This window comes from Pipistrellus kuhlii, unplaced genomic scaffold (genome assembly GCF_014108245.1).
Source record: "Pipistrellus kuhlii isolate mPipKuh1 unplaced genomic scaffold, mPipKuh1.p scaffold_m20_p_1, whole genome shotgun sequence".
NCBI lineage: Eukaryota > Metazoa > Chordata > Mammalia > Chiroptera > Vespertilionidae > Pipistrellus > Pipistrellus kuhlii.
The window spans coordinates 28,501,828-28,528,612 of NW_023425404.1; the positions used below are offsets into that span (position 1 = coordinate 28,501,828).

A 26,785-nucleotide genomic window follows, 5' to 3' on the forward strand; every position below is an offset into this window, starting at 1 on the left:
TTGGGGGTTGGCATGTACCTTAATTACAAAGGAAGAAACAGATTCATTATACATAAACATAACACATAGTCAAAAAAAAAAAAAAAATCCGCTTTCCCAAACTTTATTAAAGAAAAAGCAATGATGGAAATCTCTACAACATAGTCAATTTCTTGGGATTCTTCCCTTGAAAATGTGATTTGTGATTCTGAAACACATACCATGGTGTGCATGGTTCCCAACTGTACTAAATAGGTGAGAGGCTAAAATCCTAAAAGATTCATCTTCCAACTTTCCCCAGTCTGTGGTCTGTCTTTGGATCAGCAATAATTGCCTGAACAGCTACTATGGCTTCATTAATTTTTGTCTGTAGCTCTCTGAGCTCTTCTATATGCAGCAATCGAAGAATTTGAGCAGCTTCATTAAGAACTGCATCTATTTATAAGAAATATGGCAAAATTAATAAGTTGTATTTCAGACCATTTACTCATTTCCCCCCAAAATGTTCACCAAGTCTCTAAAATATTTTGAATTAATCAACAAAATAAAATTACTTACCTCCTGTGTCAAAACCAAGAATATGCTTGTCTAAAGCAACAGGCAACCCCTTAAAAAAAAAAAAAAAAAGGGGACAAAATGAGACTATAGTTAAGTAGCACCTCTTTCTTATCTAAAACTAAAAAGCAGCTAGCTATTCTTTTAGTCACAGTAGCAAGGGGAATAAGAGTTCTCTTTAAGTTTGCATTTTGATGTGTTTTTTCCCCCAATGTAGTAACACCAGTTAGGAAAGAATGGCCCTTAAATATAGTGGGAGGATAATTCCATAATTCATCCAATCCTTTAAGTTTAAAAGCAGGCATATAACATGGCTCCCCCATCACTACTGCAGAGCTGCTATTATTCCGTTTTACCTACAGTATGCAGCAGTGTACAGGGCAAATGGAACAGGACTACTTGTAATATTACTTTCCTGAGCACATTAATTTGTCTTTGCAAACTGCACAAACCTAACACATAGTTTTCAACCAGAAATCTTAACAGATTATCTATATATAATATAGATAATTTAACTTTCAGCAGTTCATTTTCAAGTTACGTTGAATAGAATATAAACCATTTAACTAACCTGTCAGCACCTACATTTAGATATACCAGAGGGTAGTTATGATGATGCCAAACCATACTGAATTCACAAAACTTATCAAAAATAAGGACAGGCAGTCTAGACTTTTTGTCAATTATAATGAAGAAAATCATTACCAGTAAAAGAAGGTCACTATAATTCAATGCTATAAACGCTAAGTTGTCACTACTCAATTCTTGCCTAATCTATTAATGAAAATCTACCTAGGTTATATCTGCTTCAAAACAGCTAATAAACACACTATAAGTACAGAGACAAACAGGTATGGAAACTCAGTGAGCAAAACTAAAGAGTGCAATTGTATACTAGGCTGCACCAGAGGCTTTATTTTCTCTCTCTCTGCCCAAAGACCAAGGAAACCTCTATGGCTAAAGAGGACCACATACTAGTTACGAACAGTTACAAACAATAACACAACTGTAAAACTTCTCCACTGTATTATTTATAGCATGGAATCTTTTGAGATGACATTAAAACTAAGATTTATTTGGAGCACTGGAAATAAAAGAATTTTATTTTGCAAACAGCAGCAGTGATCCGGCTATGTCCTTATTTGCACTGCCTTCCAAACCATAGCTTTACTGAATGAATTTACTCTCTGTTTAGAGTGTGGGAGAAATAGGCTGATCTTGAACTCAATTTCCAGTGGCTGGATTCACACATAATTAATAAGCCAGTAAGAATCTCTAAAAGAAACTAAGTGTCTTTCAGAGGGAGTACACTTACCTGGCATCAATAACCTTTAATAGAGGACAAATGACATTGGGGAAATTGAGGGAGGCAAAAACACACACTAAAGGACCAGGGTTCAGGATGGTGGTGGTACCAAGGGCAGTCGCTGCAACATCTGAACAGCAGGAAGGGGGCATTATCAGGCAGCGGCTGCTAACCCATAGGACATTCTTTATACTGCCCCATAGTCCATGAGATTTTAGGGACATTTAGATTTCTGGTATAGTTTACCTAAAAACTTCAATTATGGTATAGTTTTCTCATTCTACAAAGATGAGTTTTAATTACCTGAACCCTGAACCTCGTAAGCCTCTCTATCCCCAATTCACTTAGAATATCAACAGCTCATGTAAACCACCACACACGAATCCTTGTCTCAACCGTGTTATCTACTAGGTGACACTATGCAAGTTACTTATGTTTTATGCTAGGAAATAGAAAAGGTAAAATGAGATTTCTCTGAAGAAACAAATGAGCAAGCGTAGGATTAAGGTCAAAAAGAAAAATACTAAGAGTGGTTGTATCCTGTTTCCCAGCAATTAAGTCAAAATATCCCAGAATACATTTCACAAGTGCACATTTCTTTAAATAAACTTCAACTAGGTACAGGCAGTGATTTATACTGGTAGAGTGGATGTGCCATTAGCAGCTTCTCTAAGGTATGAAGGGAGATAAACATGAGTTCATTTTCACTCAAAACGATTAGACACAATTTTTTTAAAAACCACATTCAATCCCCTTTAGGTAAGTTATTCTTTCTCTGGTCAGTTCTAACACAGAATGGATATCTTAAAGCAGTAACATGCAGAACTTAAACCCATGACAACACCAGAAATTTTCATTAGTAATTACTTTAGACTTTTTTTTTTCTTTTTTTTTTTTAAATACATACCTCTTTTGCTTGATTTGCTTTAGCAACTGCATCCTGTGTCAGGCGTTCCTGGACCAAAATGCGAATTGCCTAAGAAACCCAAAAATACTGTTTTTAGTTTTCACAGGCTGTTTGTCATCTTTTCTTCTGAGTCTAGATAAGAAGGATGTCCAGTTTGATCAAGTTAAAATTACCTAGTTCATTAACAAACTCCCCATTAAAAAAACATATTGTAATAAAAGTTCTCACATTTAATATTTAAAATGTGAAACGATGACTAAAACAATTTAAAACATTTTTTATGAATAGGTAACTCATTTTTGCAGTAAAACAAAAAATTTAAATAAAGAAGGACACATGGTAAAAAGTAGGTCTCCTTCCTTGTCTAAGCCTCAACCATCTCTCCAGAAGACAATCATTATTACTGGACCCTTGGATTCTAATACAAGTGCAAACATAATCAGGCAAACCTGAGCACACACACGCAATCTCTGACACAAAGGGTAGCATATCACATACACTGTCCGTGCTTTCTTCACTTAATTATAGTAAAATGTTTTCAGGTTTTTCATAGAACATGATTTTTTTTTATCACCAAAGAATTTTATTCTAGCAGACACAAGTGCATACATGCATCTGCATAAACTAAAAAATAAGATTTTTAAATGCAATTTTAACTAATGGATGACAATTTCAACTCAAAAGTACATATGAAAACTGGAAATTTGTTTAAATAATAAAAACAAATCAAATGCTACATTTGAGAAGATTTACTTAAATCAATCTTTAACAGTGCCTGCAAATTAAACAGTCTTGTGGTCAAACAGTTAATATACTGATTCTCATACTTGACAAATCTATGAAGATGTTTTCCATGTTGTTATGCATTGTTTGAATGCTTCTTAAAATAACTCAAAGGACAATCATGAACTAGGATAATAATTTTACTAAGCTTATGATTATAGATGACTTTACTTTTTCCCCCATTGGGTGTTTAAAGTATAACAAAGAGAACCTCTAGATGCTATTATAAATTGTCTTCCTCCTCCCAGTTTATGATTAAAGCTGATGTGAATACTATAGAACTGTTCCAAACAATTTACATAATTGTCTAGGTTAAGGAACAAACCTTTGAAAGGGCTAAATTTAACTAAATACAAGTTTTTGTCTTTTCTGAGAAAATCCAAGCTGACATTTAGAGTCAGCATACAGAATAATAATCTAGGAACAGAACAGTCTTTCCCCTGTTATAACTGCCATTTATTACATACAATTCTAAATAGTAGAATAAATTAAGGCTTAATCTTTCTTAGGGGTAGAGTGAAATTTAATTATTTAATTCACTGAAAAGTAATTTAAAAGTAATTTACATGCACAAGGTCTAGATTTTTATGAGAAACTAAAACTTTAATTAAACTAAAATAATGCCCAAGTCTGGTATCGTCAGTACCACTCCCCTCCCCATGAGACCTCCTACTATACTGTCACAATTACTTAACATAAATTTTCTGAAATATGAGTATATTTTTCCTCTCAGAAATAAGACACCTTTTTCCCTGAAGTGGAGGTAGGAACTGAGGACCTACCTAGGAAGGGTGACTTGGAAAACAAACATTCTGTTTTGGGATATGTACTATTGGCCAAATTCAGCACCATTACTAATTTGGCATGTTCCACTATCTTAATGAATACAAACGATGAATATTTGAAAGACTGATTAAACATAAATAGGGCGATTTAGGAAATGTAGAAACAAGGTCAGAATGCCCATGTTAAAATCCTGGCTCTATCATTTTTTGTGTCATCTTAGACATTTATTCTCTTCAAGTCTATTTCTTCATATACATATTAAAAAGAAAGACATTAGCATATACCTCTAGAATTTTGGGGAGGATTGGATGAAATCATCTTTGCAAAAGGATGTAAACAAAATGGCAGGCACACTCTTTGATATTTGCTGTTATTAGACAATCTAAAACAGATGAAATCCGCTTTATGTTCCACATTCCTCCACATTTTAGTTATCAACCATAAATTTAAATATAAAAAGTTGATTTAAAAAAAATGAAGTTTAAATATATATGTATGTGTATAATATGTATATGTGTATATGTATATATATATATATATGTAAAATATCTGTCAAGAATCAAGAATATGAAGCTGACCTTAAGCATTACCAGGTAATCATCATGACGTTGAATCTGAAGAAGGTTAGCTAAAGCCATTACACCAGCCTTAAAATCAGGATTATTAACTAGAAAAAATTAAAATGGAAACTTAGAGCTCTGCAAACATATAATTAGACAGATATATAAACATAAATTTACAAGAAACATTTTGAATTTTCCAGTGACAGCAAATCTCAATTTTTAAATCTTCTGACCGGAGCAGTGCAGGGGCATCAACAACTAGGCAAACATAAGATTAATGATTTTCTTATTAATCAGCCAAACTGAACAATCCAATAAATAATTAAATTAACTCATAACTTTTTCTGCAAGGCCCATTTATGCAGCACTTTTAATTAATATTTCTCCCCAAAGCTATTCATTTTTATACACAGATCCCTTCAACGGACAATTTTCCCAAAACCTTTTCTCTAAGCAGCAGCTCTCGAGTGCCGAAGCAGCTTATTAATTCACAAGAATAACTCAAGTTACAGGTCACAATGTATCAGCAAAAGAATTATTTAATGTATTATTATAATGTAAGTAATTAGACTATACTTTTTAAAGCAAAATTACTTAAAAGACATCTGGACTTAAAACAATTAAATATTTTACCACTTTCTCACAATGACACATTAGATTAGAAGAAATGTTTATTACCAGAAAGCAAACAATCATACAAATCAAAACATCCATATTACTATGAGAAGATCAAAGAACAGCATTTCAATATTCAGATATTCAATTATAAGAGGAAGGAGACAGCATATAGTAACTGAGAATTAAAATTTAAAAAAGAAACACAAAGAATAAAATATCCTCACAAATGCAACCTGCATGAAGTATTCTTAATTTACTAAAACCAAGTAAGCCCAGACTTCATGTTAAGAAATAGAATTATTCAGGAAACCAAAAATGTTGATCATCTTTACGCAGTTACATGGTCATCTCCTCTTATCCAAAGGAAATCCATTCCAAGACCCCCACTGGATGCCTAAAAATGGGACAGTACCTAACCCTTTATATACCACTAGAGGTCCAGTGCATGAAAATTCGTACATTCATACATGGGGGAGAGGGGGGGGGCACTCCTTCAGCCCAGCCTGCCCCCTCTCACAGTCCCGGAATCCTCAAAGGATGTCCTAACTGATGGCTTAAGCCACCCCAGGCCTTGCAGCTTCATGAGCCCATGGCTGCCTCACAGCCGCTGTGGCTTAGTCCAGATGGACGTCTGGAAGATGTCCACCTTAATTAGCATATTACCCTTTTATTAATACAGATGTTTTTCCATATATAATATACACACACACACACACACATATATATGTTTTTCCATTTTAAATAAGCTCTTTACGGCTTCTCTTTGGCATATACAAATTGCCAATATCACATCTCATGTTTTGGGGCCATTATGTAGCATAAGGTTGCCTGTACACAAACACTGGGATACCATGATAATTGATCTGATAACCAGCAGATACTAAGTGATTACAGTGTGGATATGCTGATCAAAGGTTTGATTCATAAGCTAGGCAAAAGACAGTGCAAGATTTCACCATATTACTCAGAACAGTGTGCAATTTAAAGTGTATTGTTTATTTCTGAAATTTTTCATGTAATATTTTCAGAGCAGTTGACCACAGGTAACTGAAAGCATGGAAAGTGGAAGTGCAAATAAAGGGGGTCTAATGTACTTACCATCCAAATTGATCAATGGCTCTGCATTTTTTGCTGCATTGTCAGCATTTTTTGTATTATCAGATACTGAGTCCTTATATTTTTCAGCTGAAAATAGACAAAAATGCAATTTGTAAAACAGCAACTTAAAACAAGCATTGCTTATTTATTGAATCTGAACCAAACTGGTTAATATAAAACAACTCATCCAATTAAAATTATTTTTGCTATTAAAAAAATCTAACAGAAGAAAATGTATTACAGCTTTCTAATTAAGCTAAAATGATTATTGAACTTTTACACAAGGATCTTTTTCACTAATATCTTTAAAAGTAATATATATCAGCGGAAACCGGTTTGGCTCAGTGGATAGAGCGTCAGCCTGCGGACTGAAAGGTACCAGGTTCGATTCCGGTCAAGGTCATGTACCTTGGTTGCAGGCACATTCCCAGTAGGGGGTGTGCAAGAGGCAGCTGATTGATGATACTCTCTTATCAATGTTTCTAACTCTCTATCCCTCTTTCTTCCTCTCTGTAAAAAATCAATAAAATGTCTATTTAAAAAAATAAAAAATAAATAAAAATAAAAGTAATATATATCAAACATTATTTAAATCAAACATGTTGCCCTGACCAGTTTGGTTCAGTGGATAGAATGTGACTGAAAGGTCCCGGGTTCGATTCTGGTCAGGGGCATATGCCTTGGTTGCGGGTAAATGTTAAGTTACATGGGATTTCTTCCCAAGTCTTTTGAAAGCTGTACAAAGAACCCCAAAACTTTTCTTTCTAAAAAAAAAAAAAAATTAGCACTTCAAATAATACACCATCATATACAAGCCTAAACCTATTTCATGGAGACCTGAAAGCCAGAATTCCAAAGGTTAAGTTTGCAACTTTTACTTGAAAAATATTTAATACACTAAATGTAATGTCCAAATGCCATCTTCTGCTATAATACTTAGATGACTTGCTATTGAAATGAGAGAAAACAAAAGTGTTAAAATTTAAATCAGACAGGAGATAGTTTACAGGACCTCCTACTGGCCAAATCTGGGATAGTGTAAACATCAAGATACACTATTAACAAAAAAGATTATAAGCCATTGAGTAAAATAAGAATCAACAGGGAGAAACCAAGATGGCGACATAGGTAAAAACTGCTGCCTTGCACAACAATATCAAAACTACAACTAAAAGACAAAACAGACACCATCCAGAACCACAGGAAAGCTGACTGAGTGGAAACTCTACAACTAGAAGGAATGAGGAAAGCACACTGAGACTCAGAGGAGCGGAGGTATGAAGACGTGCATGCATAGAGGATGGGCAGCTAAGTGCACAGATGGCTCAATGCACGGGTGGCTGAGTGCACGGGCAGCTGAGTGCACAGCTGGCTTTCTGAAACAGGAGAGAGACGGAAGCTCCTGATTGCACTGAACTCCAGTCCCAGGCGAGACTCTGGGAACCCAAACTCATTCGGGGGAATCTGGACTGTCAGGAAAGGAGAAAGCACACTAAGACTTGGGAGAACTGCAGAAGGGAGAGGTCCAAAGGTGCACGCGTGTGCAGAGGACTGACTGCTGAGTGCATAGGTGGATGAGTGTATGGCTGGCTTTCTAAAGCCAGAAGGAGAGGGAAGCTCCTGAATGTGAACTCCAGTTCCAGGGCGAGTTTCTAGGAAACCAGACTCATTCGGTGAGAAACTGGACTGTTTGGCAGTGGGCAAAACTCGAGGGCAGTTTTCTCTCAGAGGTACTTGCCGTGATTACCAAGGGATACTGAGACACAGGGGCCTCATAGGGCAGGGCTGACGGGAAGCCAAGGATGTCTGCTCCACCCATCCAAGCTGAGCACAGAAGCTTTTGCAAGTCTTCCCCCATAAGGCTGTCTCCAGCACAGAAGTTCTCCCAGCATAGACACAGCTGATCCTCATAGCCAATTGGCCTGGAGGTCAATTCCTCCCAGTGATACCAATAACAATCAAGACTTAACTACAAGGCTGTGCACACAATCCACAAAGGAGTGCACCAAAAGTGTCCACCTCAGGTAACTGGGGTAGGCTGAGCCACTGGGCCATATAGGACACTTATCACACAAAGCTACTCTACCAACTCAGGGAAGCAGCAAAAATGCAGAGACTAAGGAACAGATCACAAATGAAAGAAATGGAGAAAAACAAATGACTGGATAGAGAGTTCAAAACCACGGTTAAAAGGTTTTTCAAGAATTTTCTAGAAAAGGCCGATAAATTTAGTGATACTCTCAAGGATATGAAAAAGGACCAACTAGAAATTAAATATACACTGACTGAAATAAAGAATAATATACAAAGAACCAACAGCAGACTAGAGGATTGCAAGAATCAAGTCAAAGATTTGAAATACAAAGAAGCAAAAAACATTCAACTGGAAAAGCAAAAAGAAAAAAGAATCCAAAAATTTAAAGTTAGTGTAAGGAGCCTCTGGGACAACCTCAAGCGTACCAACATCTGAATTATGTGGGTGCCAGAAGAAGAAAGAGAGCAAGATACTAAAAACCTATTTGAAGAAATAATGACCAAAAACTTCCCCCACCTGGTGAAAGAAAGAGACTTACAAATCCAAGAAGCTCCGAGAATCCCAAACAAAAGGAATCCAAAGAGAACCAAGCTAAGACACATCATAATTAAAATGCTAAGAGCAAAAGACAAAGAGAGAATGTTAAAAGCAGCAAGAGAAAAACAGTTACCTACAAGGGAGTACCTATATGACTGTCAGCTGATTTCTCAACAGAAACTATGCAGGCCAGATGGGAACAGCAAGAAATATTCAAAGTGATGAATAGCAAGAACCTACAACCAAGATTACTATACCCAGCAAAGCTATCATTTAGAATTGAAGGTCAGATAAAAAGCTTCACAGATAAGAAAAAGCTAAAGGAGTTCATCACCACCAAACCAGTATTATTATATATGAAATGCTGGTATATGAAAGGTATTCTTTAAAAAGAGAAAAAAAGAAGTAAAAGGAAAAGATAAAAATTATGAACAACAAATACATGTCTATCAATAAATGAATCTAAAAATCAAGTGAATTAAAAATCTGAGGAACAGAATAAACTGATAAATATAATAGAATCAGGACCATAGAAAGGGAGTGGACTGACAATTCTGGGGGTGGGAAAAGGGTGTTGGAGATGCGGGAGAGACTGGACAAAAATCACACACCTATGGGTGAGGACAGTGTGGGGGAGGTAAGGGCAGAAGGTGGGGTGGGAACCAGATGGGGAGAGCTATGAGGGGGGGAAGGAGAAACAATTGTTAATAATCTGAATAAAGATTAAATTTTTAAAAATCCACATATCCATTTAATCTAATTAAACAAACCAGCTGGAAAGACAGGAAAAGTTCCTCCTTAAAGTAGAAAGCCAACAAGTAAATGTAGAAAGAATGATGGAATTACAAAAACATCATTTGGCAATCATCATCTGCATAACTAACTCAGATGAGAATCATCAAATGGAGCTAAATCTAGTTTGAAGAATAAAAGCATACTGACATCATCTCAAAGTATCTCCCAACAATAAACTTATTTATTACAAAGGAGAAATAATAACTTTAGAATGGAGAAGCCTTAACCAAATGATCAGAGTAATAGGACCAGTAATAGGCACATCACTAACTCATGCCTCCTTATAACATGCACTCAGAAGAATAAAATATCACACTTCTGTGTTCTTAACAGAAAAACAAACCCTAACTCTAATCATGAGGAAACATCTGATAAACCCAAACTGAGGAACAGTCAATAACTAGTTATCTGCCACTCATTCAAAACGGAAACCATCCCCACATTCCATAGATGCTTATGATATAGAAAGGGTTAAATTTACGTCAGTCTCATGAAGCACAAATAAAGAATGAGAAACTTTTCCAGATTATAGGAGACTAAAGAGACATTAACAATGGAATGCAACACATGATCAAAGATTGCACTTTTGTTTTTGTATAAAGAATATTATTGAGCCCAACCATAAGTTGAGTATGGAACTATGAACAAGTCATAGTTTGATTCTCAGGGCATGCATATGCCTGGGGTTGTGGGCTCGATCCCCAGTGGGGGGCATGCAGGAGGCAGCTGATCAATGATTCTGTCTTATTATTGTTTCTCTCTGTCCCTTTCTGAAATTAAAATATATTAACAAAACCAAAATAATATTATTGAGACAATTTATAAAATGTGAATAAGAGCTATAGAGAAAAGTAGTGAATCAAAGTTTATTTCTGTTTTTGCAAACTATCCTGTAGTTATGTACATTTAGGAAATGCACATTAAAACACTTAAAGCTAAAAGAGAACCACCTGCAAGTTAGTATAAAATGGCTTAGAAAAAATTATGTATGAATATTATATATAGAGAGAATAAGGCAAATGAATTAAATGTTAGTATTTACAGAATATGAGTATAAGAAAATATGTTTTATTCTTGCAATTTTTCTGTAAATCTTGTTTAGTTTCAATCACTTAATTGACAAGCTAACAAAACCCTTTAAAAGTACTAAAGCATAATACAAATTTACAATAGTATCATCAAATAAGGATAAACATTTTAAATATTTCAAAAGTCAAGAAGAATGCAAGGAGTTAATATAAAACTACAAAAAACAACAACAGTGCCTTCTACTGACAAGGGACAGTATTACCACTTCGGCCCTTTTCCCAAAAAGTCTGTTCTTACAATTATGAACTTTAAGATTACACAAAAACTTGTTTTCTAGTTTAGACTTTCAATATGCTTTTGATATAATTTACCTTTCAACTATAATTAAGCTAAATTTTCAAGTAAAATTCAAGTATAAATTTCAATACCAAAAAATTTACTTTCAGATACAACATCAGTGTATTTATTTTATTAATTAAAAAATATCATGCTAACCCAGCTGGCATTGCTCAGTAGTTGAGCATCAACCTATGAGCCAGGAGATCTGCAGGCTCAATCCCTAATGTGGGGTGTGCAGGAGGTAGCTGATCAATGATTCTGTTTCATCATTGATGTTTCTATCTTTTCCTCCTTCTCCATTCCTCTTTGATATCAATAAAAATATATTTGGTACCTATAGTTCCTGGTACCTAGGTAATCTAAATTAAAGTATTATAAAAATAGACAAATGGGGAATAAATAAAACTAAAGCACAAATAAATAAAATGTGACTACAATTTCATTTGGGAATAGCTAGAAAACACTTTTGAAAAGCTGGAAAATACTTTGTTAGAAATTAACATAAGAGTTACCAACTCAAACCAGAATAAAGACTTCCCTAAAGGTCCTAAAAATCAGCTAATACCACCAAGGCTTATGATCACAATGTTTATTCATAAGTATTTCCTTTTTAAACTAAAATTCAATCTGGAAAAAATAAAAGGGTTGGAGCTTTTAATATTTCTGACATACGGTTTCTGAAATTTAAGTCTGGAGCTGGGTGGTGCTCCATATTAGAATATGTGAATATCAAATACTGTATTTGCCAAACATTAAAAGTCTTCTATTATATGCAAAGAAACAGAATCATGACTGCCCACTCCCTTCAAAAGATGCCCATATTCCCAATTCCTGTAAACTATGAATGCTAAGTTCCATGGAAAAAGGACTTTGCAGATACGGTTAAAGTAAAGATTATCCAGGTGGTTCAATGTAATCACAGCACCCTTATAAGAGGGAGCAGGATGATCAGAGATGTGACAGTGGAAATAGTCACAGAAAGACTAAAGATGCTATGCTGTTAGATTTGAAGATAAAGGGACAAAGTCAAGGAATGCAGGCAACCTCCAGAAGATAGAACTAAGACAAAGAAAGAAATGGATCTTTCCCTAGAACAATGGTTCTCACTCAACCTTTCTAATGCCGTGGTCTTAAGGTTGAGAACCATTAGCAGGGTCGCCTAAGACCATGAGAAAACACAGATATTTACATTACGATTCATTAACAGTAGCAAAATTACAGTTATGAGGTAGCAACAAAAATAATTTTATGGTTGGGGGTCACCACAACATGAGGAACTGTATTAAAGGGTCCGAGGCATTAGAAAGGTTGAGAATCACTGCCTTAGAACCTCCTGAAAGACTCTGACAACAACCTGACAGTAAGACAGATGGCTGGGCTTCTGATCTCCAAAGACTATAAAATAATAAATTGTGTTTAGTCACCAAGTTTGTGATAATTTGTTACAACGGCAATAGGAAACTAATAGAGGTACAATACCATGTAGGAAATAAACTGAGTAAGAGTTTACAATTTAGTGGGGCAAATAAGAAATAAACAAAATGGAAAGTGAATGACTTAAAAGGTATAGAGTTAAAAACTATGAAAGTTCAGAAGGAAATGCTAATTGGCATTTGTGCTGCATCTTATAAGGATGAGCAGGATTTAGAATGCGTAGAGAATAGAGTGAAATGGCATATTAGTCAAAGGAAAATGTAAGCCAAGAAATGGAGGGAAGAAAAAAAAGATGTAAACAGAAACCAGCATTAATCTAGTTTGTCTGGGATATCAAGCACATGAATACTGGCTGGCACCAGTTATCAAAGGCCTTGAATACCAGGCTAAGGAGCCTGTAGTCCCTTTTGGAGAAAAATGGAAAAGCAATGTTGCTAATAGGAGGTGCTTTTTTTGGAAACCAAGCATAGGATTCTAAAACAGATTGGTTTTTAAAAGTTAGTTTGATGGGATATGCTGATGAGAATAGAGGGTGATGCTAAGAGACCAGTATGAGAGAGACTATAATAATCTCAGTAGAAAGTGATAAGGGACTGAATGAGGCCAATAGTAGTGGGAAGAAAGAATAGATACAATAGACATGGAGGAAAATAGATGGGAACAGGATGGGAAAAAAAGGGAGTCAAAGATATCAAAAAGGCTTAAAAAAGCAATGACTAAGAGAACTGAACTGACAGCCCCATAAGTAAGAACAACACAAAACCCAGAGGGTGAAGATAAGATAATCGGAACTTGCATTTAGATATTGACAGGCCTTTCAAAATGAAATGGTCTAGTGAGAGGAAACATTAATTTTGTGTTGTTTTTTTTACTATATATATTAGTATTTAAAAGCTTCCAATAAGTATCTGTAACTAAATGACATTACACATAAATAATACATTTTGACCTATTAATGTATATTGGCACTAGATGTATGTTTCAGTTTCTTGTGAAATGACCTACTGCAATCAACATTCTGGAATCCTGGTCGGTCTGCGGACTGAAGAGTCCCGGGTTTGATTCCGGTCAAGGGCATGTAAGTTGGTTGCGGGCACATTCCCGATAGGGGGTGTGCAAGAGGCAGCTGGTCGATGTTTCTCTCTCATCGACGTTTCTGGCTCTCTATCTCTCTCCCTTCCTCTCTGTAAGAAATCAATAAAATATATTTAAAAAAAAAAAAACAACATTCTGGAATCCTATCAAGTCTTGAATACTAACAATTCAACTTGAAAGGCTAAAGTGCAGACTGTGAAAGATGAAAAATTTACTAATGTAATAAATACTACTTTTTGAGAAGGCATAAAAAAGCTTTCTCCAGAAGACATCATTTCTAAATTCTAAACAAAAACAAAACAAAAATCTATATACCAATGAAAGACAGTGTTTTTAACTTCTTATAATAAAAAGACTAATTTTAGAAAAGAAAATTCTTTCCCAGACAATTTGGGAGTTAGTGGGGGATGGGAGATGGGTACTAGATAAAGAAGAATGGTTACCAAAAAGTAAGTTTTTAAATTGATACTGAAAAGGAACATGAGGATATATAAAACTTAAAATGAACCAAAAGTAAAGACAAAGAAACACAAACTGGTGTTCCCTACATTTTTACACTCCTTTCCTAAGTCCCTCTCCCTCCTCTCTTTAAAACATACATTGCCCACAAAACATACCGTTATCTCCATATTCAAGTCTAACAGCTAAACCAAGAAGCCAGTCAATTGCTTCTTGTCGATCTTGAATCTTGAAAGGACAGCTAACATCTGTAAGATACTGTGAGAGAAAAAAGAAAATCATTTTCATTATTGCTATAAAGTCAAAAAAATGATAAAGTTAAAAGATACCTTAGTTTGGATCTCAAAGAATTTCTTGAAACATTTAAGTGTACCACCTTAAGTATTTCCATCATGCTTTTTGAAATTTTTCTTTTGAAGATTCCAGATTTAGAACTTCCTCATTTTATAGATAAGAAAATTGAGGTTAACACTTGCCAACTGTCACACGACTTAGATCTGGGACCTGAATCTAAACTTCCTGATTCCAGGTCTTAATACACATAGAGCAATTAAATAAAAAGGACTCTAAAAAGAAGGATATAAAAATAAAGAGACTGAATTTTTAATTTGAGAAAATCCTTTGGAATAAGGAGAAATGGCAAAGGATAAAAAGAAGCTAAGTTGTATGAATAAATTCGTTGCTATTTAGAAAAGAGAGTCCCAGAAAGATAGGGGGGAGGGGGGAATGCAGTGTTTTTAAAACCACTGGAAATAAATTTCTCAGACTTAGTAAAACATAAAGAACAAATGGAAGAGGGTGAAGATTAAAAATGAAAATGGTGGCAAAGTGTATGCTTCATGGACATGCTCCCAGGAACAAACTGATATTACAATTAAAATAATGAAAAACTTCCTGAAAAATCAATGGAAAACTCGCGGGAGAACCCTGACGCCTGAGGACTGAAAGTGGAGATGGCATAGAGACTGGTAGGAGGGGTGGAAGTGCAAAAGGTCTGGGTAGGCACCCACAGATGGCAACAGAAGTCCCAGAGAGATATCTCAGATGTGGGGAGTTGCCACTGAGAACTCTGGGGTCTAATCCCCAAGCTGGGTCCTCCAGCAGAGAGCACCAAAACTGAGGAGGGCACCAAAAAACATCTGGCTGTGAAAAGCAGCCAGAGAGTAACAGCTGAAAATTCAGGCACCCTCTTAAACTACCAATGCACAAAATCCTTTGTGGAGCCACCCACCTTGTGCTCTGGCAGAGGGAGGGTGAAGTGGACTGGGGCTGGGAGAGCAGAAGCCAGGACTGGGGACTGGGGACTGGAGCTCAAAAGGCAGACACTCCAAATTTTCTGGGCCTAGTCATTCCCTCATGCAACTGAGAGCATCTTTCCCACATAAACAGACATCAGCCCTGCCTGGGGGTAAGACAGTCAACACATCCTATTGGGAAACATCTTGCCCAGAGGACACTTAAGAGATTAAAAGTAACAATTAGCCTTTAGGCAGAAGTAACTGCCCCACCCGGTTAAAAAAAAAAAACAAAAAACTCACTGCACACCTGAGGACAATTGCTCTGGGAAGCAATTCTAGTGGAATCCTATCAGTCTGTAGGTGAGGCAGTCTCTGGAGGCTGAGCCTTTAACCAGTTAACCGAGCAGGACGTATAAATACGTCAAACGTAAACAATATCTGTACGGGCAGGGCATAAGAATACATACTTGAAATATACATTGCGACCTGAAATGGGCGGGACGTATATTTCCGAACAACAAAGGTATTGTAGTCATCCATACATGTCTCGACATGAATTTAAGACACGGAGGGAATAAGTATAATTTCGCTATTGAGAGTGGTGGACGTGTTCTGGGTGAGCAGTGACGGGTACGTACTTACACTTACCTACCTATTTTTGTATTATATATTATTTACTTATTTTTTTATATCTCCAACCTTTATTTAATAGAAAAACATATAAAATTGATCCAATCATCAATAATTTGTCAGAAAAGTTTAAAAGTTTTTATGTATGTGAACGAGAAATATATGTAGATGAATCTCTTTTATTATGGAAAGGCAATTTGTCTTGGAAACAATATATATCTACAAAAAGAGCTAGATTTGGAATGAAGTTGTTTATTTAGAGTGAAAGCCAATCTGGATATGTACAAAATATAATTTTATACACAGGCAAGGTCACAAATTATGGTTCGAACTACCCACAAGAAAAACAATCAACAAGAATTGTTTTGGAGTTAACCCATGACTTACTGAATAAATGGTATAGGATTTACTTAGATAATTTCTATACATCAATTCATTTGGCTGAACTCTTGTGTCAAAACAATACAAACATTGTTGGAACAATGAGGATAAACAGAGTCGGAATCCCCAGTGAAATAAAAACAAAAAAATTACAGAAAAATGAACATATAGTAAGAATCAAAGACAAACTTATGGTTTTAAAATGGAAGGATAAAAAAGACGTATTGATGCTCAGTTCTATTCATAATGACGAAAAGACAATGATTGAAAAGAGAGGAAGAAGGCAAGAAAAACCAAATGTTGTCCTGGATTATAACAAGAATATGGGCGGTGTAGATTTGGGAGATGGGAGTTATGGTGGCCTACACGGCTGCCTGTAATAGGGTAAAAAAACTTTATAAAATTTTTTTTCTACTATTAATTGATATGTGCTGCTTCAATGCATATATTATATACAAAAAAGATAAAGGTCATTTGGATCGATTACACTTTTTGATAGAGTGTGCAGAGAAATTGGTAGATAACAACATAGTAAAAACCCACCCAAAGACATCAACAAGCAGCTCTACATCTAAACCATCACACTTAGTTGAAAGGCATTTTCCAGAACAAATGAAAAGCGATATAGGAAAAACTAAATCCAGGAAATGCCGAGTTTGCTACAAAAAAGGTGTTAGGAAAGAATCTACATACTGGTATCTGGATTGTAAGGCAGCACTATGTACCAACAATTGTTTTAAAATACATCACACGGAAGTTGAGTTTTGAATTTTTACATCTATATTTCAATTTTTTTAACTCAATATTTCTATTTTATTTGTGTGCTTTTGTTTATTGTTCTGTAATTGTTAACTTTTTTATATTTTTTACTGTGTATAGAAATAAAAAATATATATTTTTTGTAATCTTTATAATTGTTTGTAAAATTTATAATTGTTTGTAAAATTTGTAATTTTTTAATTCGATGTTTCCATTTTTTTGTTGGTATTCTTTTCTATTTGTTTGTAATTTTGTATTTTCCTTTGTGCTTTATATATAAATAAACAAAAAAATATATATTTCATTTATTTTAGTTAAGTATAAAAAAAATAACAGAAAATTACGTCCACTGGGCGTGAAGTACTGACACGTCCTAGTGAAAGAGTATGAGCCCGTTGTACATTGCGTAATTAAAAAGGGAACTCCCCGGTTAACAGGTTAATCTAATTAGTTAGAAACAGCGTTTAACACAGTCCTGCATTAGAGATTAAGAGGTGTAGAGGATCTACCTTAAACATAGTCACAAACCCAAAACAGAAAGCCAAGATGAGGAGACAAAGAAACAACCCCCAAATAAAAGAACTAGAGGATTTTCCGGAAGAGATAAATGAAGAGATTCATCCGAAACAGAATTCAGAGTAATCATGGTAAAGATGCTCAAGAGCATGAAAAGAGATATAGTAACAGCATGAAAAAAAGATATAGTAACAATCTGAGATAAAGAATAACATCTATCTAATAATAGAGGAATATGGAAATTGTCCAGGATGCCATCACAGTAACAGTAATGACCAGCAGGCTGTGTGGGACGACCAGGCCGGCAGGGGGGTTAGTGAGGGATGACCAAAAGACTGAACTGCAGGCTTTGTGGGGAAAGCAGGCTGGCAAGGATAAGCAGTTGGGGGCAACCAGGCCAGTGGGGGGTGGGGGGGGTTGGCAGTTGGGAGTGACTAGGTTGGCAGGGGGGGAGCAGTTAGAAGCCAGCAGTTCCAGATTGTGAGAGGGACATCCCCCAAGAGGTCCCAGATTGGAGAGGGTGCAGGCTGGGCTAAGGGGACCTCCCCCCACCTCCCTTCCACCACCCCCCCATGAATTTCATGTACCGGGCCTCTAGTAACACAAATAAAGAACACATTGGAAGGAATACACAACAGGTTAGTGGAAGCTGAGGATCAGAATCAGTGAATTAGAAGACAAAGTTGAAAATACCACTCAATCAGAAAACCAAAAAGAAAAAAACAAGAGGGCAACTTAAGGGAGCTGTGGGACAACATGAAACATAACAATATTAGAATAGCAGCTATGCCAGAAGAGGCAGAAAGGGAGAAAGGCATAGAGGTGTTTGAAGAAATAGTGGCAGAAAACTTTCTTAACCTGGTAAAGGACAGTTCAGGAGGCACATAGAACCCGAAACAAGAACACAAATAGGCCGAAACCGGTTTGGCTCAGTGGTAGAGCGTTGGTCTGCGGACTAAAAGGTCCTGGGTTCGATTCCGGTCAGGGGCATGTACGTTGGTTGGGGGCACATCCCTGGTAGGGAGTGTGCAAGAGGCAGCTGGTCGATGTTTCTCTCTCATCGACGTTTCTAGTTCTCTCTCTCCCTTCCTCTCTGTAAAAAATCAATAAAATATATTTTTTTTAAAAACAAAACACACACACACAAGAACCCAAATAGGCCCATGCCCAGACAATCATAATTAAAATGCCAAAAATTGAAGACAAAAAGAGAATCTTAAAGGTAGCAAGAGAAAAGAAAACTATTACCTACAAAGGAGTTCCCATAAGGCTGGATTTCTCATCAGAAACTCTATAGGCCAGAAGGGAATGGCATGAAGTACTCATTATCCAGACTCAAGAAACAAAGAGAGAGGACCCAAATAAATAAAATCAGAAATGAAAGTGAAGGAGTAACCACTGACACCACAGAAATACAAAGGATTATAAGAAAATACTATGAACAACTATATGCCAACAAGCTGGACAACGTGGATGAAATGGAAAAATTCCTAGGAAAATACAATCTCCCAAAACTAAAACAGGAAAAATCAAAAAACCTGACTAGGCCAATAACAACTGATAAAATAGAAGCAGTTACCAAAAAACTCCCAAACAAAAGTCCAGGTCCAGAAGGCTTCACAGGAGAGTTCTACCATACATTCAAGGAAGAACTAACACCTACACTCCTCAAACTATATCTGAAAATCCAAGAAGAAGGAATACTTCCAAACTCTTTTTGAGGCCAGCATTATCCTAGTTCCATAACCAGATAAAGACACTACAAAGAAAGAGAATTAAAGGCAAATATTCCTGATGAACCTAGATGTTAAAATCCTCAACAAAATATTAGCAAATTGCATCCAGCAATATATGAAAAAGATCATACACGATGATCAAGTGGAATTTATTTCAAGATGCAAGGCTGGCACAATATTTGAAAATCAATAAACATGATACATCACAAAAACAAACAGAAAGACAAAAATCACATGATCCTATCAATAGTTACAGAAAAAGCATTCAGCAAAATCCAACACCCATTTTTTATTAAAAAAAAAATCTCAGCAAAGTGGGAATAGAGGGAGCATATCTCAATATGATAAAGGCCATTTATGACAAACCTACAGCCAACATCATACTCAATGGGCAACAAATAAAACCATTTCCCCTAAGAACAGGAACAAGATAGGGATGCCCACTTTCACCACTCCTGCTCGAAATAGTAATGGAGGTGCTAGCCATAGTGATCACACAAGAAGAAATAAAAGGCATCCAAATTGGAAAAGAATTGTCATTATTCGCAGATGACATATTGTACATAGAAAACCCTAAAGACTCCATGAAAAAACTACTAAACTTAATAAATGAATTGTGAATGCTTACTTTAAAACAGCTCAATGATGGAGAAAATTGTGGCTAAAAAAAAAAATGACATTATTGCCACTTTGCTTTGGTCCAGGAATATCCCCAGAGAGGCGGCCTTTTTATTTTTTAAATCTTTTTATTTTTTATATCTTTAAAAATATATATATTCTTATTGATTTCAGAGAGGAATGTAGAGAGAGAAACATCTATGAGAGACAATCATTGTTGGCTGCCTCCTGCACGCCCCACACTGGGGATTGAGCCCACAACCCAGGCAGGTGCCCTTGACCAGAACTGAACCCAGGACCCTTCAGTCCTCAGGCTGACAGTCTACGCACTGAGCCAAATTGGCAAGGGTCAGACATTTTTTATATTGTAGTCCCCCATTATCTGCGGGGACTATGTTCCAAGACACTCAGTGGATTCCTGAAACCTCAGATAATGCCAAACCCTACAAATTTATATATATACTCACACCTATGATAGTTTAGTTCATAAATTAAGTTCAGTAAGAGTTAATAAAATAGAATTACAATATTACTGCAAAAAAAGTTATGTGAATGGGTTTCCCTCAAAATCTTACACTGTGCCCTCTTCTCGTGATGATGTGAAAGGATACAATGCCTATACGAGTTGAAATGAGATAAATGACATAGTAGGCATTCTGATGTAGCATCAGGCTACCATTGACCCGTTGTCAATTAAGGGTTATTTGAACACAAGCACTGTGATACCATGACAGTTGATCTAGATGGAGATAGCCAGTAAGTGAATAAAGGATGAATAGGATATACAGTGTGGTTATGCTGGAAAAAGAGATGATTTACCCCTGGGACAGGGCAGAATATCACAAGATATCACCATGATAGTGTGCAATTTAAAATTAATGGATTATTTCTGGAACTTTCCATTTATTATTTTCAGAAAGTGAAATGACTGTGGGTAACTGAAACCTTGAAAGAGCAAAGGAAAATAACCTAGTAGTAGCAATAAGAGTAGTAGAGGCAGTGGAATAAGCATATAGTATTTGCTTAGCATTTGCTGTGGGCTAGGCACTCTGTAAACAGGTATATTAAAACTGAATAACACAAGCCACCACTATGAAATAGGTACCACTGTTAACCCCATTTATTGATGAGAACTTTGAGACACAGAAAAGATTAATAAACTTGCCCAGTCATAGAGATAGTGTGTAACTTACACAATCCTCTAATTCATAAAGTCTCTGACACTAAGGAGAAAGTTAGGTACCTAATCACTTTGCTCTAACAAATGAAAAATTTGGTCTTTTTTATATTTTTAAAGGAAACTACCTTACTCATTAAAGTAATATAATTAATGAAAATGTTTACTATAAATAATGATATTGTAAAATGTGATTTTTATTCTAATTTGGAAATAATTCTTTTTCTGTAAAAGTGTTATTAAAATTAAACTAAGTCACAAATAATAGTAAAAATTATTCTAGCCACAAAAATAAGATATGCATTCAGGGCCTTTTAGGATTATTTCTATTATACACAACAAGGGATGTGTGTACATTACATATAAACATAAATAGGACAATCTTCGTTTTCAAGCATATCAATGTCTTATCCTATCTAATAAAAGAGTAATATGCAAATTAACCATCACTCTGTGACAAAAATGGCAGCCCCCATAGCCACAAGATGGTGGTGCCCAGTCTCCTCAGCCCCGCTGCTGGAGTGTCTGGGCCTGTCCGCCCCTAGGGGGTGGATCCAGCCTACCTGCTCCACCGGTGCTGCAGTGTCTGGGCCCCTCAGTCCCTCACAGACCAAGCGGAGGGCAGACAGAGCCAGGACAGGCTTGAGGTAACCAAGCGGAAAAGATGGATCCGCCGCTGGAGGGGGCGGAACCAGCCTTCCGGCTCCACTGGTGCTGCAGCACCTCGGCCCATCAGCCCCGTGGGTGTTTGCACGGATCAAGAATCTGTCCTCAGACAGAGCCGAACAGCAGGGCTTGGGGCTTCCTTATAACGTGGCAGCGGGAACACCCCTAGCCCTGCAGACAGAGCCCAGACAGCAGGGCTTGGGGCTTCCTTTGTGTGTAGTGTAGGCGAAGCCCCTAGGCCTGGCAGCCAGAGCACACTGCAGGGCATTGGGGCTTGCTTCGCATGGCGGCAGGCAGAGAGCAGACAGCAGGGCATGGGGGCTTCATCTCCGTGGTTGCAGCGAAACCCCCAAGCCTCGCAGAGAGCAGAGAACCACAGGAGTGGGCCTGAGCCATCAGTAGGACACCCCTGAGAGCTCCTGGATTGTAGAGGGTGCAGGTTGAGCTGAGGGACATACACACCACCCCCCCCGCCCCCCCTGCACAAATTTCGTGCATCGGGCCTCTAGTTTTAATATTAGTATTATTGCTACATTTGTAGTCTACTGTAAAACTTATTTTGGCCATTTTTTACCATTTATAGAATACGTGTATATCACTGTTTGTTTATCTTTATTTTCCAGACAAAAATATTTCTAATACTGAAAGCTTGGTAGAAAGAGAGAATATAACTTACTCTAAAAAAACAAAAGTTGAATCCTGAAATTCAGCTCTTTGAACACTGATTATTATTTTTATTTGAAAAGAACAAAGTACTTTGAAGCATGTTTGTCTTTATATAATTTTTAGAAAAGCTCTCTGTACTTTTATTTTACTTTCTAATTCGTTACCTTTTCAAAGAACTTGGGCCAGTCATTGCTGTGGATGTTTCTTAAATTACCTCTGTCTTCAATCTTGTAGTGTCTGATTTTCTGGTCTTCAAGCCAAACAATGAAGTTTCTAAATTCTGTTTCATCTGCAACAAAAATACCATATAAATTACTAGAAGCACTTCCTTCACCTCAAATAAGTGGTTTTATGGAAATTTTAACTCCAAAAATAAGAAGTTAATTGAGCTCTCAAAGTAGAGGTGAAAGTGCAGACTTTGGATCAACAAAATGTTCCGCTCATATCTTAGCCTAAATTCAAATTCTGGTTCCAGATAGTGGTTGTGTAAACTTGGGCTCATCACCTTAATTTTCTCTTCTTCAGATTCTTGAGTTACAAAATGGAGGTAATAATAGGGCTTACTTTATAGAGTTATGAAAATTAAATGAAATAAGCCAAAACCGGTTTGGCTCAGCGGTGGAGCGTCGGTCTGCGGAGCATCAGTCTGCGGACTGAAAGGTCCCGGGTTTGATTCCGGTCAAGGGCATGTACATTGGTTGCAGGCACATCCCCGGTAGGGGGTGTGCAAGAGGCAGCTGGTAGATGTTTCTCTCTCATCGACGTTTCTAGCTCTCTCTCTCCTTTTCTCTCTGTAAGAAAAATCAATAAAATATATTTTTTTTAAATTAAATAAGATTAAAAACAGTGTCAGGTAGATAGTTTTGGCTTCTTCAGTGTTATTATTCCAGTCCCTTTGGAGAGAGGGAAGGGGCAAGGTTCAATGTAAAGCAAAGTGATAATAAAGCACAAAAATTAAATTACAAAATAAAAAAAGATACTATTGTCACTGTTACAGCACATTAAGTGTACACATGATAAAGTACATGTTTCATTTAATCTTTCCACATGCTTTTGAGGTAATATCACACACACACACCCGCTTTCACAGATGAGAAAAACTGAGGCTCAAATCCTGATCTAAACTCCATTGCCACTCATCCTTCTTCTTGTTAAATAAAAGGCAAGATAGAAATATAATATTCTATTAAACTGATATGCTTCTGTGGAGATCAACAAAACACTGTTAATCCTGCTTAGGAATTATTTTATCTTTCAAAGTCAAGCTTCCATTACGAAGTCTTGAGAATTACACAAGGACTGGTCTAGAGCAGTGGTCAGCAAACTCATTAGTCAACAGAGCCAAGTATCAACAGTACAACGATTGAAATTTCTTTTGAGAGCCAAACTTTTTAAACAAACTACTTCTAACACGACTTCGTCAACATAGACTCGCCAGGCCGTGGTATTTTGTGGAAGAGCCACACTCAAGGGGCCACAGAGCCGCAGTTTGCCGACCACGGGTCTAGAGTCTGGCGGGCTGTGTACCTGGTTCACTTTCAAACTGGTGGACAGCAGTTAATTCACGGCGGGCAGCAAATGTGACTTAATGTCACAGCCAATGTCAATGCCTTAACATTTTTGAATGCTGTAAAAGCCAAACACCTTGGTACTTACAATTCCACCACCCGGTGTACCTGCTACCAACTTTCTTGTGCGACCCACACAAGGGAATTAGCCCGTCACTACATCGCTTACTCCAACACCACGGGTCCGGGACGGGCTTCCAGACGGGCTGTCACCCCACCCTCACCCAGCCGTTCCCGGCGGGCAGTCAACTAGCCAACTAGTCTTCAAATTACTCAGCATCTCCCTCAGTTCCCGGCCCGGCGGAGCCCACAGCAGGTGCTCCAGGTGTCGCCCAAGCACGGGAAGCCGCGGGGTCGAAGGACTAAGTTAGAAAGCGAATTCATTCTCATTCTCTCATTCTCTCTCTCTCTCTCTCTCTCTCTCTCTCTCTCTCTGTGTGTGTGTGTGGGGGGGGGGGTGTAGGTGTAGGTGTGTGTGTGTGATGTGTGGGGAGGGGGCTTGGGGGTCATGTTGGGAGTTTAGCAAGTGCAGAAAGTGACGGGGCCGAGGAGGAGGGGTGAGGGGTGAGGTGGCTCCGAAGCCCGGGCGTGGCCGGGGGTCGGCAAACAGAGGTGCTTGGAGGCCCGGAGGAGAGCGCGGCCCAGGGAGCCCCGGGGAGACGGCCGCGCAGGGTCCCGGGAGGGAGCCCGGCCCGGGAGGGACGCCGGAGAGGAGCGCGCGGCCGGCAGCGGGTCCTCGGCCCCGGGCCAGGCGGGGCGGGGCGGCGCCTCACCTTTGCAGTTGAAGCCGGCGGGGTTGTGGTAGTCGAGCGCCGTCAGCTTGCGGCGGAACATGGTCCCGGCGTCCCGCTCTGCCCCCGGGCTGCGGCCGGGAGAGGAGGGGAGAGGAGCGAGAGGCGAGGATCGGCGGGCGGCGGAGCTCCCGGCGACGCGGCGAGGGGGCGGGCCGGCGTGCGGACGCTCGGAAAGGACGGCAGCCTTTGCCAATCGTGGCTCAGGAAAGGCGGACGCCGGCGGACGCCCACCAATCGCGGCTTCGGCTGGGGAGGCGGGGCCACGTCGGGCACGTCGACGCTCAAATAAACTTTATTGTCAGCTTCCTAGTTGTACAAGGGGCAGAAAGCTCCTGAGAAGCCTCTTTGGTCTTGTGTTTTAGGCCGGTTTCCTCTTGTTTTCCTCACCTTCCAGATACAGCGTGCAGAGAATAGGATATGTAGAATGTCTACCAGGGGACACTGCTCATTGGCTCATAGGATTACTCTTTAATACTTTCAGTGTATTCATTCATTCATTCATTGAATGCCTCCTACATAATGGAGGAGTTCTTCTTACATGACTAATAATACAAAGATTCCTTCCAGACTAGTTTGGAGTGATCCGCAGGTAATATACAACTATAATATTATTATAGTTACAAACCCCACCAGTTATATATGTTTCATTTCATTTCAACAGATTACAATTAAACAGTTTTAGCATTTGTGGGTCATACACATGAGCAAGATATTTTCAGGAAGTTTAAGTGTAATAGCAAAAATAGGCATGTAAATAGATAGTTGTAATCTAGAGTTGGAAAGTGGTAAGTTATGATAAGTACTCAGTGTACTGTCAGATCAGAATACAAATTGAAGGAGGCACTGTGAGGCAAGGTATTTTCCAATTAAAATGCTTACTGATGGAAGCAAGAAAACCAGCTTCAAGAGTGTCTTGCTGCAAACAAAATTTGATCAAAATTGCAGCTATAACCACACACTCTGGTGTATGTTAGTTGTATAACTATGAAATACTAGCCAAAAAAAAAAAAAAACTCACAAAAAATAAACCTTTCAAGGAAGGGAAGATAATAAAGCAATCGCTTATATGCAATTGCAGATAATACATTTTTCTTTTTTATATAAAGGGGAGAAAAGCAGCTCTTACATTTTATTTTCTGGAATTGACCCTTTAATGCAACTAAGTGGCTTGCTCCTGGCCTTGTCTTTCCATTTCAGAACCCTAAGTTGTCAGCCACTTGAAACTGGTCATGAGCCCTGGCCACCCCCAGGTGCATGGGGGAGTTAGAAGAGGATTCAGATACACAGAATGCTGAAGGGACCTACCAGAACAGAGGAGGAGATAAAGCTAATCTTGGAAAAGACATATTACAGATTATAAACATTCACCCCTCTTTTGTATAAAGAAACATTTGCCCTCCCTCCCCCTCCCCCTTTGCATTTGAAGAAGTTCTTTGGCCTATCTTGAATGAAGTGTCTAAGAAGTGAATCTTAGGCAATTCCATTTCTGAAGACTAAGCCCTCTATGCACTCCAAGAAGGGGAAAACAACTTTTATTATCAACTGTCCTTGAAACAGGAAATTTTGGGGTAAAATAGGACAGGCTTAGGAAATTTTAGAAATTTTGGAAATTAAGGGGACCATGGAGGAGGCACAGGGCTGCAGAGCAGCACAAAATATATTCCCATTGACTAGGAAAGCTGAAAAGCTGCAACATTTCTATAGAATGAGGGAGGTGG

The 26,785-nt window shown here is 37.8% G+C and overlaps 1 protein-coding gene across 5 annotated transcripts; it reads right to left on the reverse strand.

The window, feature by feature from the left end:
- Positions 1–82: 82 nt before the first annotated feature.
- Positions 83–25,281, reverse strand: RTRAF (RNA transcription, translation and transport factor). Of its 5 annotated transcripts, XM_045580739.1 has the most exons (9): positions 25,047–25,226; positions 22,870–22,994; positions 14,477–14,576; positions 6,596–6,682; positions 4,895–4,983; positions 2,748–2,816; positions 1,850–1,893; positions 538–586; positions 279–414 (listed from the first exon to the last, which is right to left on the reverse strand). In XM_045580739.1, the coding sequence occupies exons 1-8, from the start codon at positions 25,105–25,107 to the stop codon at positions 568–570; spliced, it is 594 nt and encodes a 197-aa protein (XP_045436695.1). In that variant the 5' UTR covers positions 25,108–25,226; the 3' UTR covers positions 279–414; positions 538–567. The 5 variants fall into 5 exon arrangements, with proteins under 5 accessions (XP_036292722.1, XP_045436687.1, XP_045436690.1 ...); XM_036436829.2 differs by lacking the exon at positions 1,850–1,893 and having other exon boundaries at positions 83–414; positions 25,047–25,281; XM_045580731.1 differs by lacking the exon at positions 1,850–1,893 and having other exon boundaries at positions 83–414; positions 4,907–4,983; positions 25,047–25,225.
- Positions 25,282–26,785: the final 1,504 nt, after the last annotated feature.

Coding starts and splice junctions, on each gene's coding strand:
- RTRAF (XM_036436829.2), bottom strand. CDS start 25,107: ATGTTCCGCCGCAAGCTGACGGCGCTCGACTACCACAACCCCGCCGGC. Junction 2,817..4,894: donor ATTACCTGGTAATGCTTAAG/GTCAGCTTCATA, acceptor TGGGTTTCTTAG/GCAATTCGCATTTTGGTCCA. Junction 587..2,747: donor AAGCAAATCAAGCAAAAGAG/GTATGTATTTAA, acceptor TTTTTTTTTAAG/GGGTTGCCTGTTGCTTTAGA.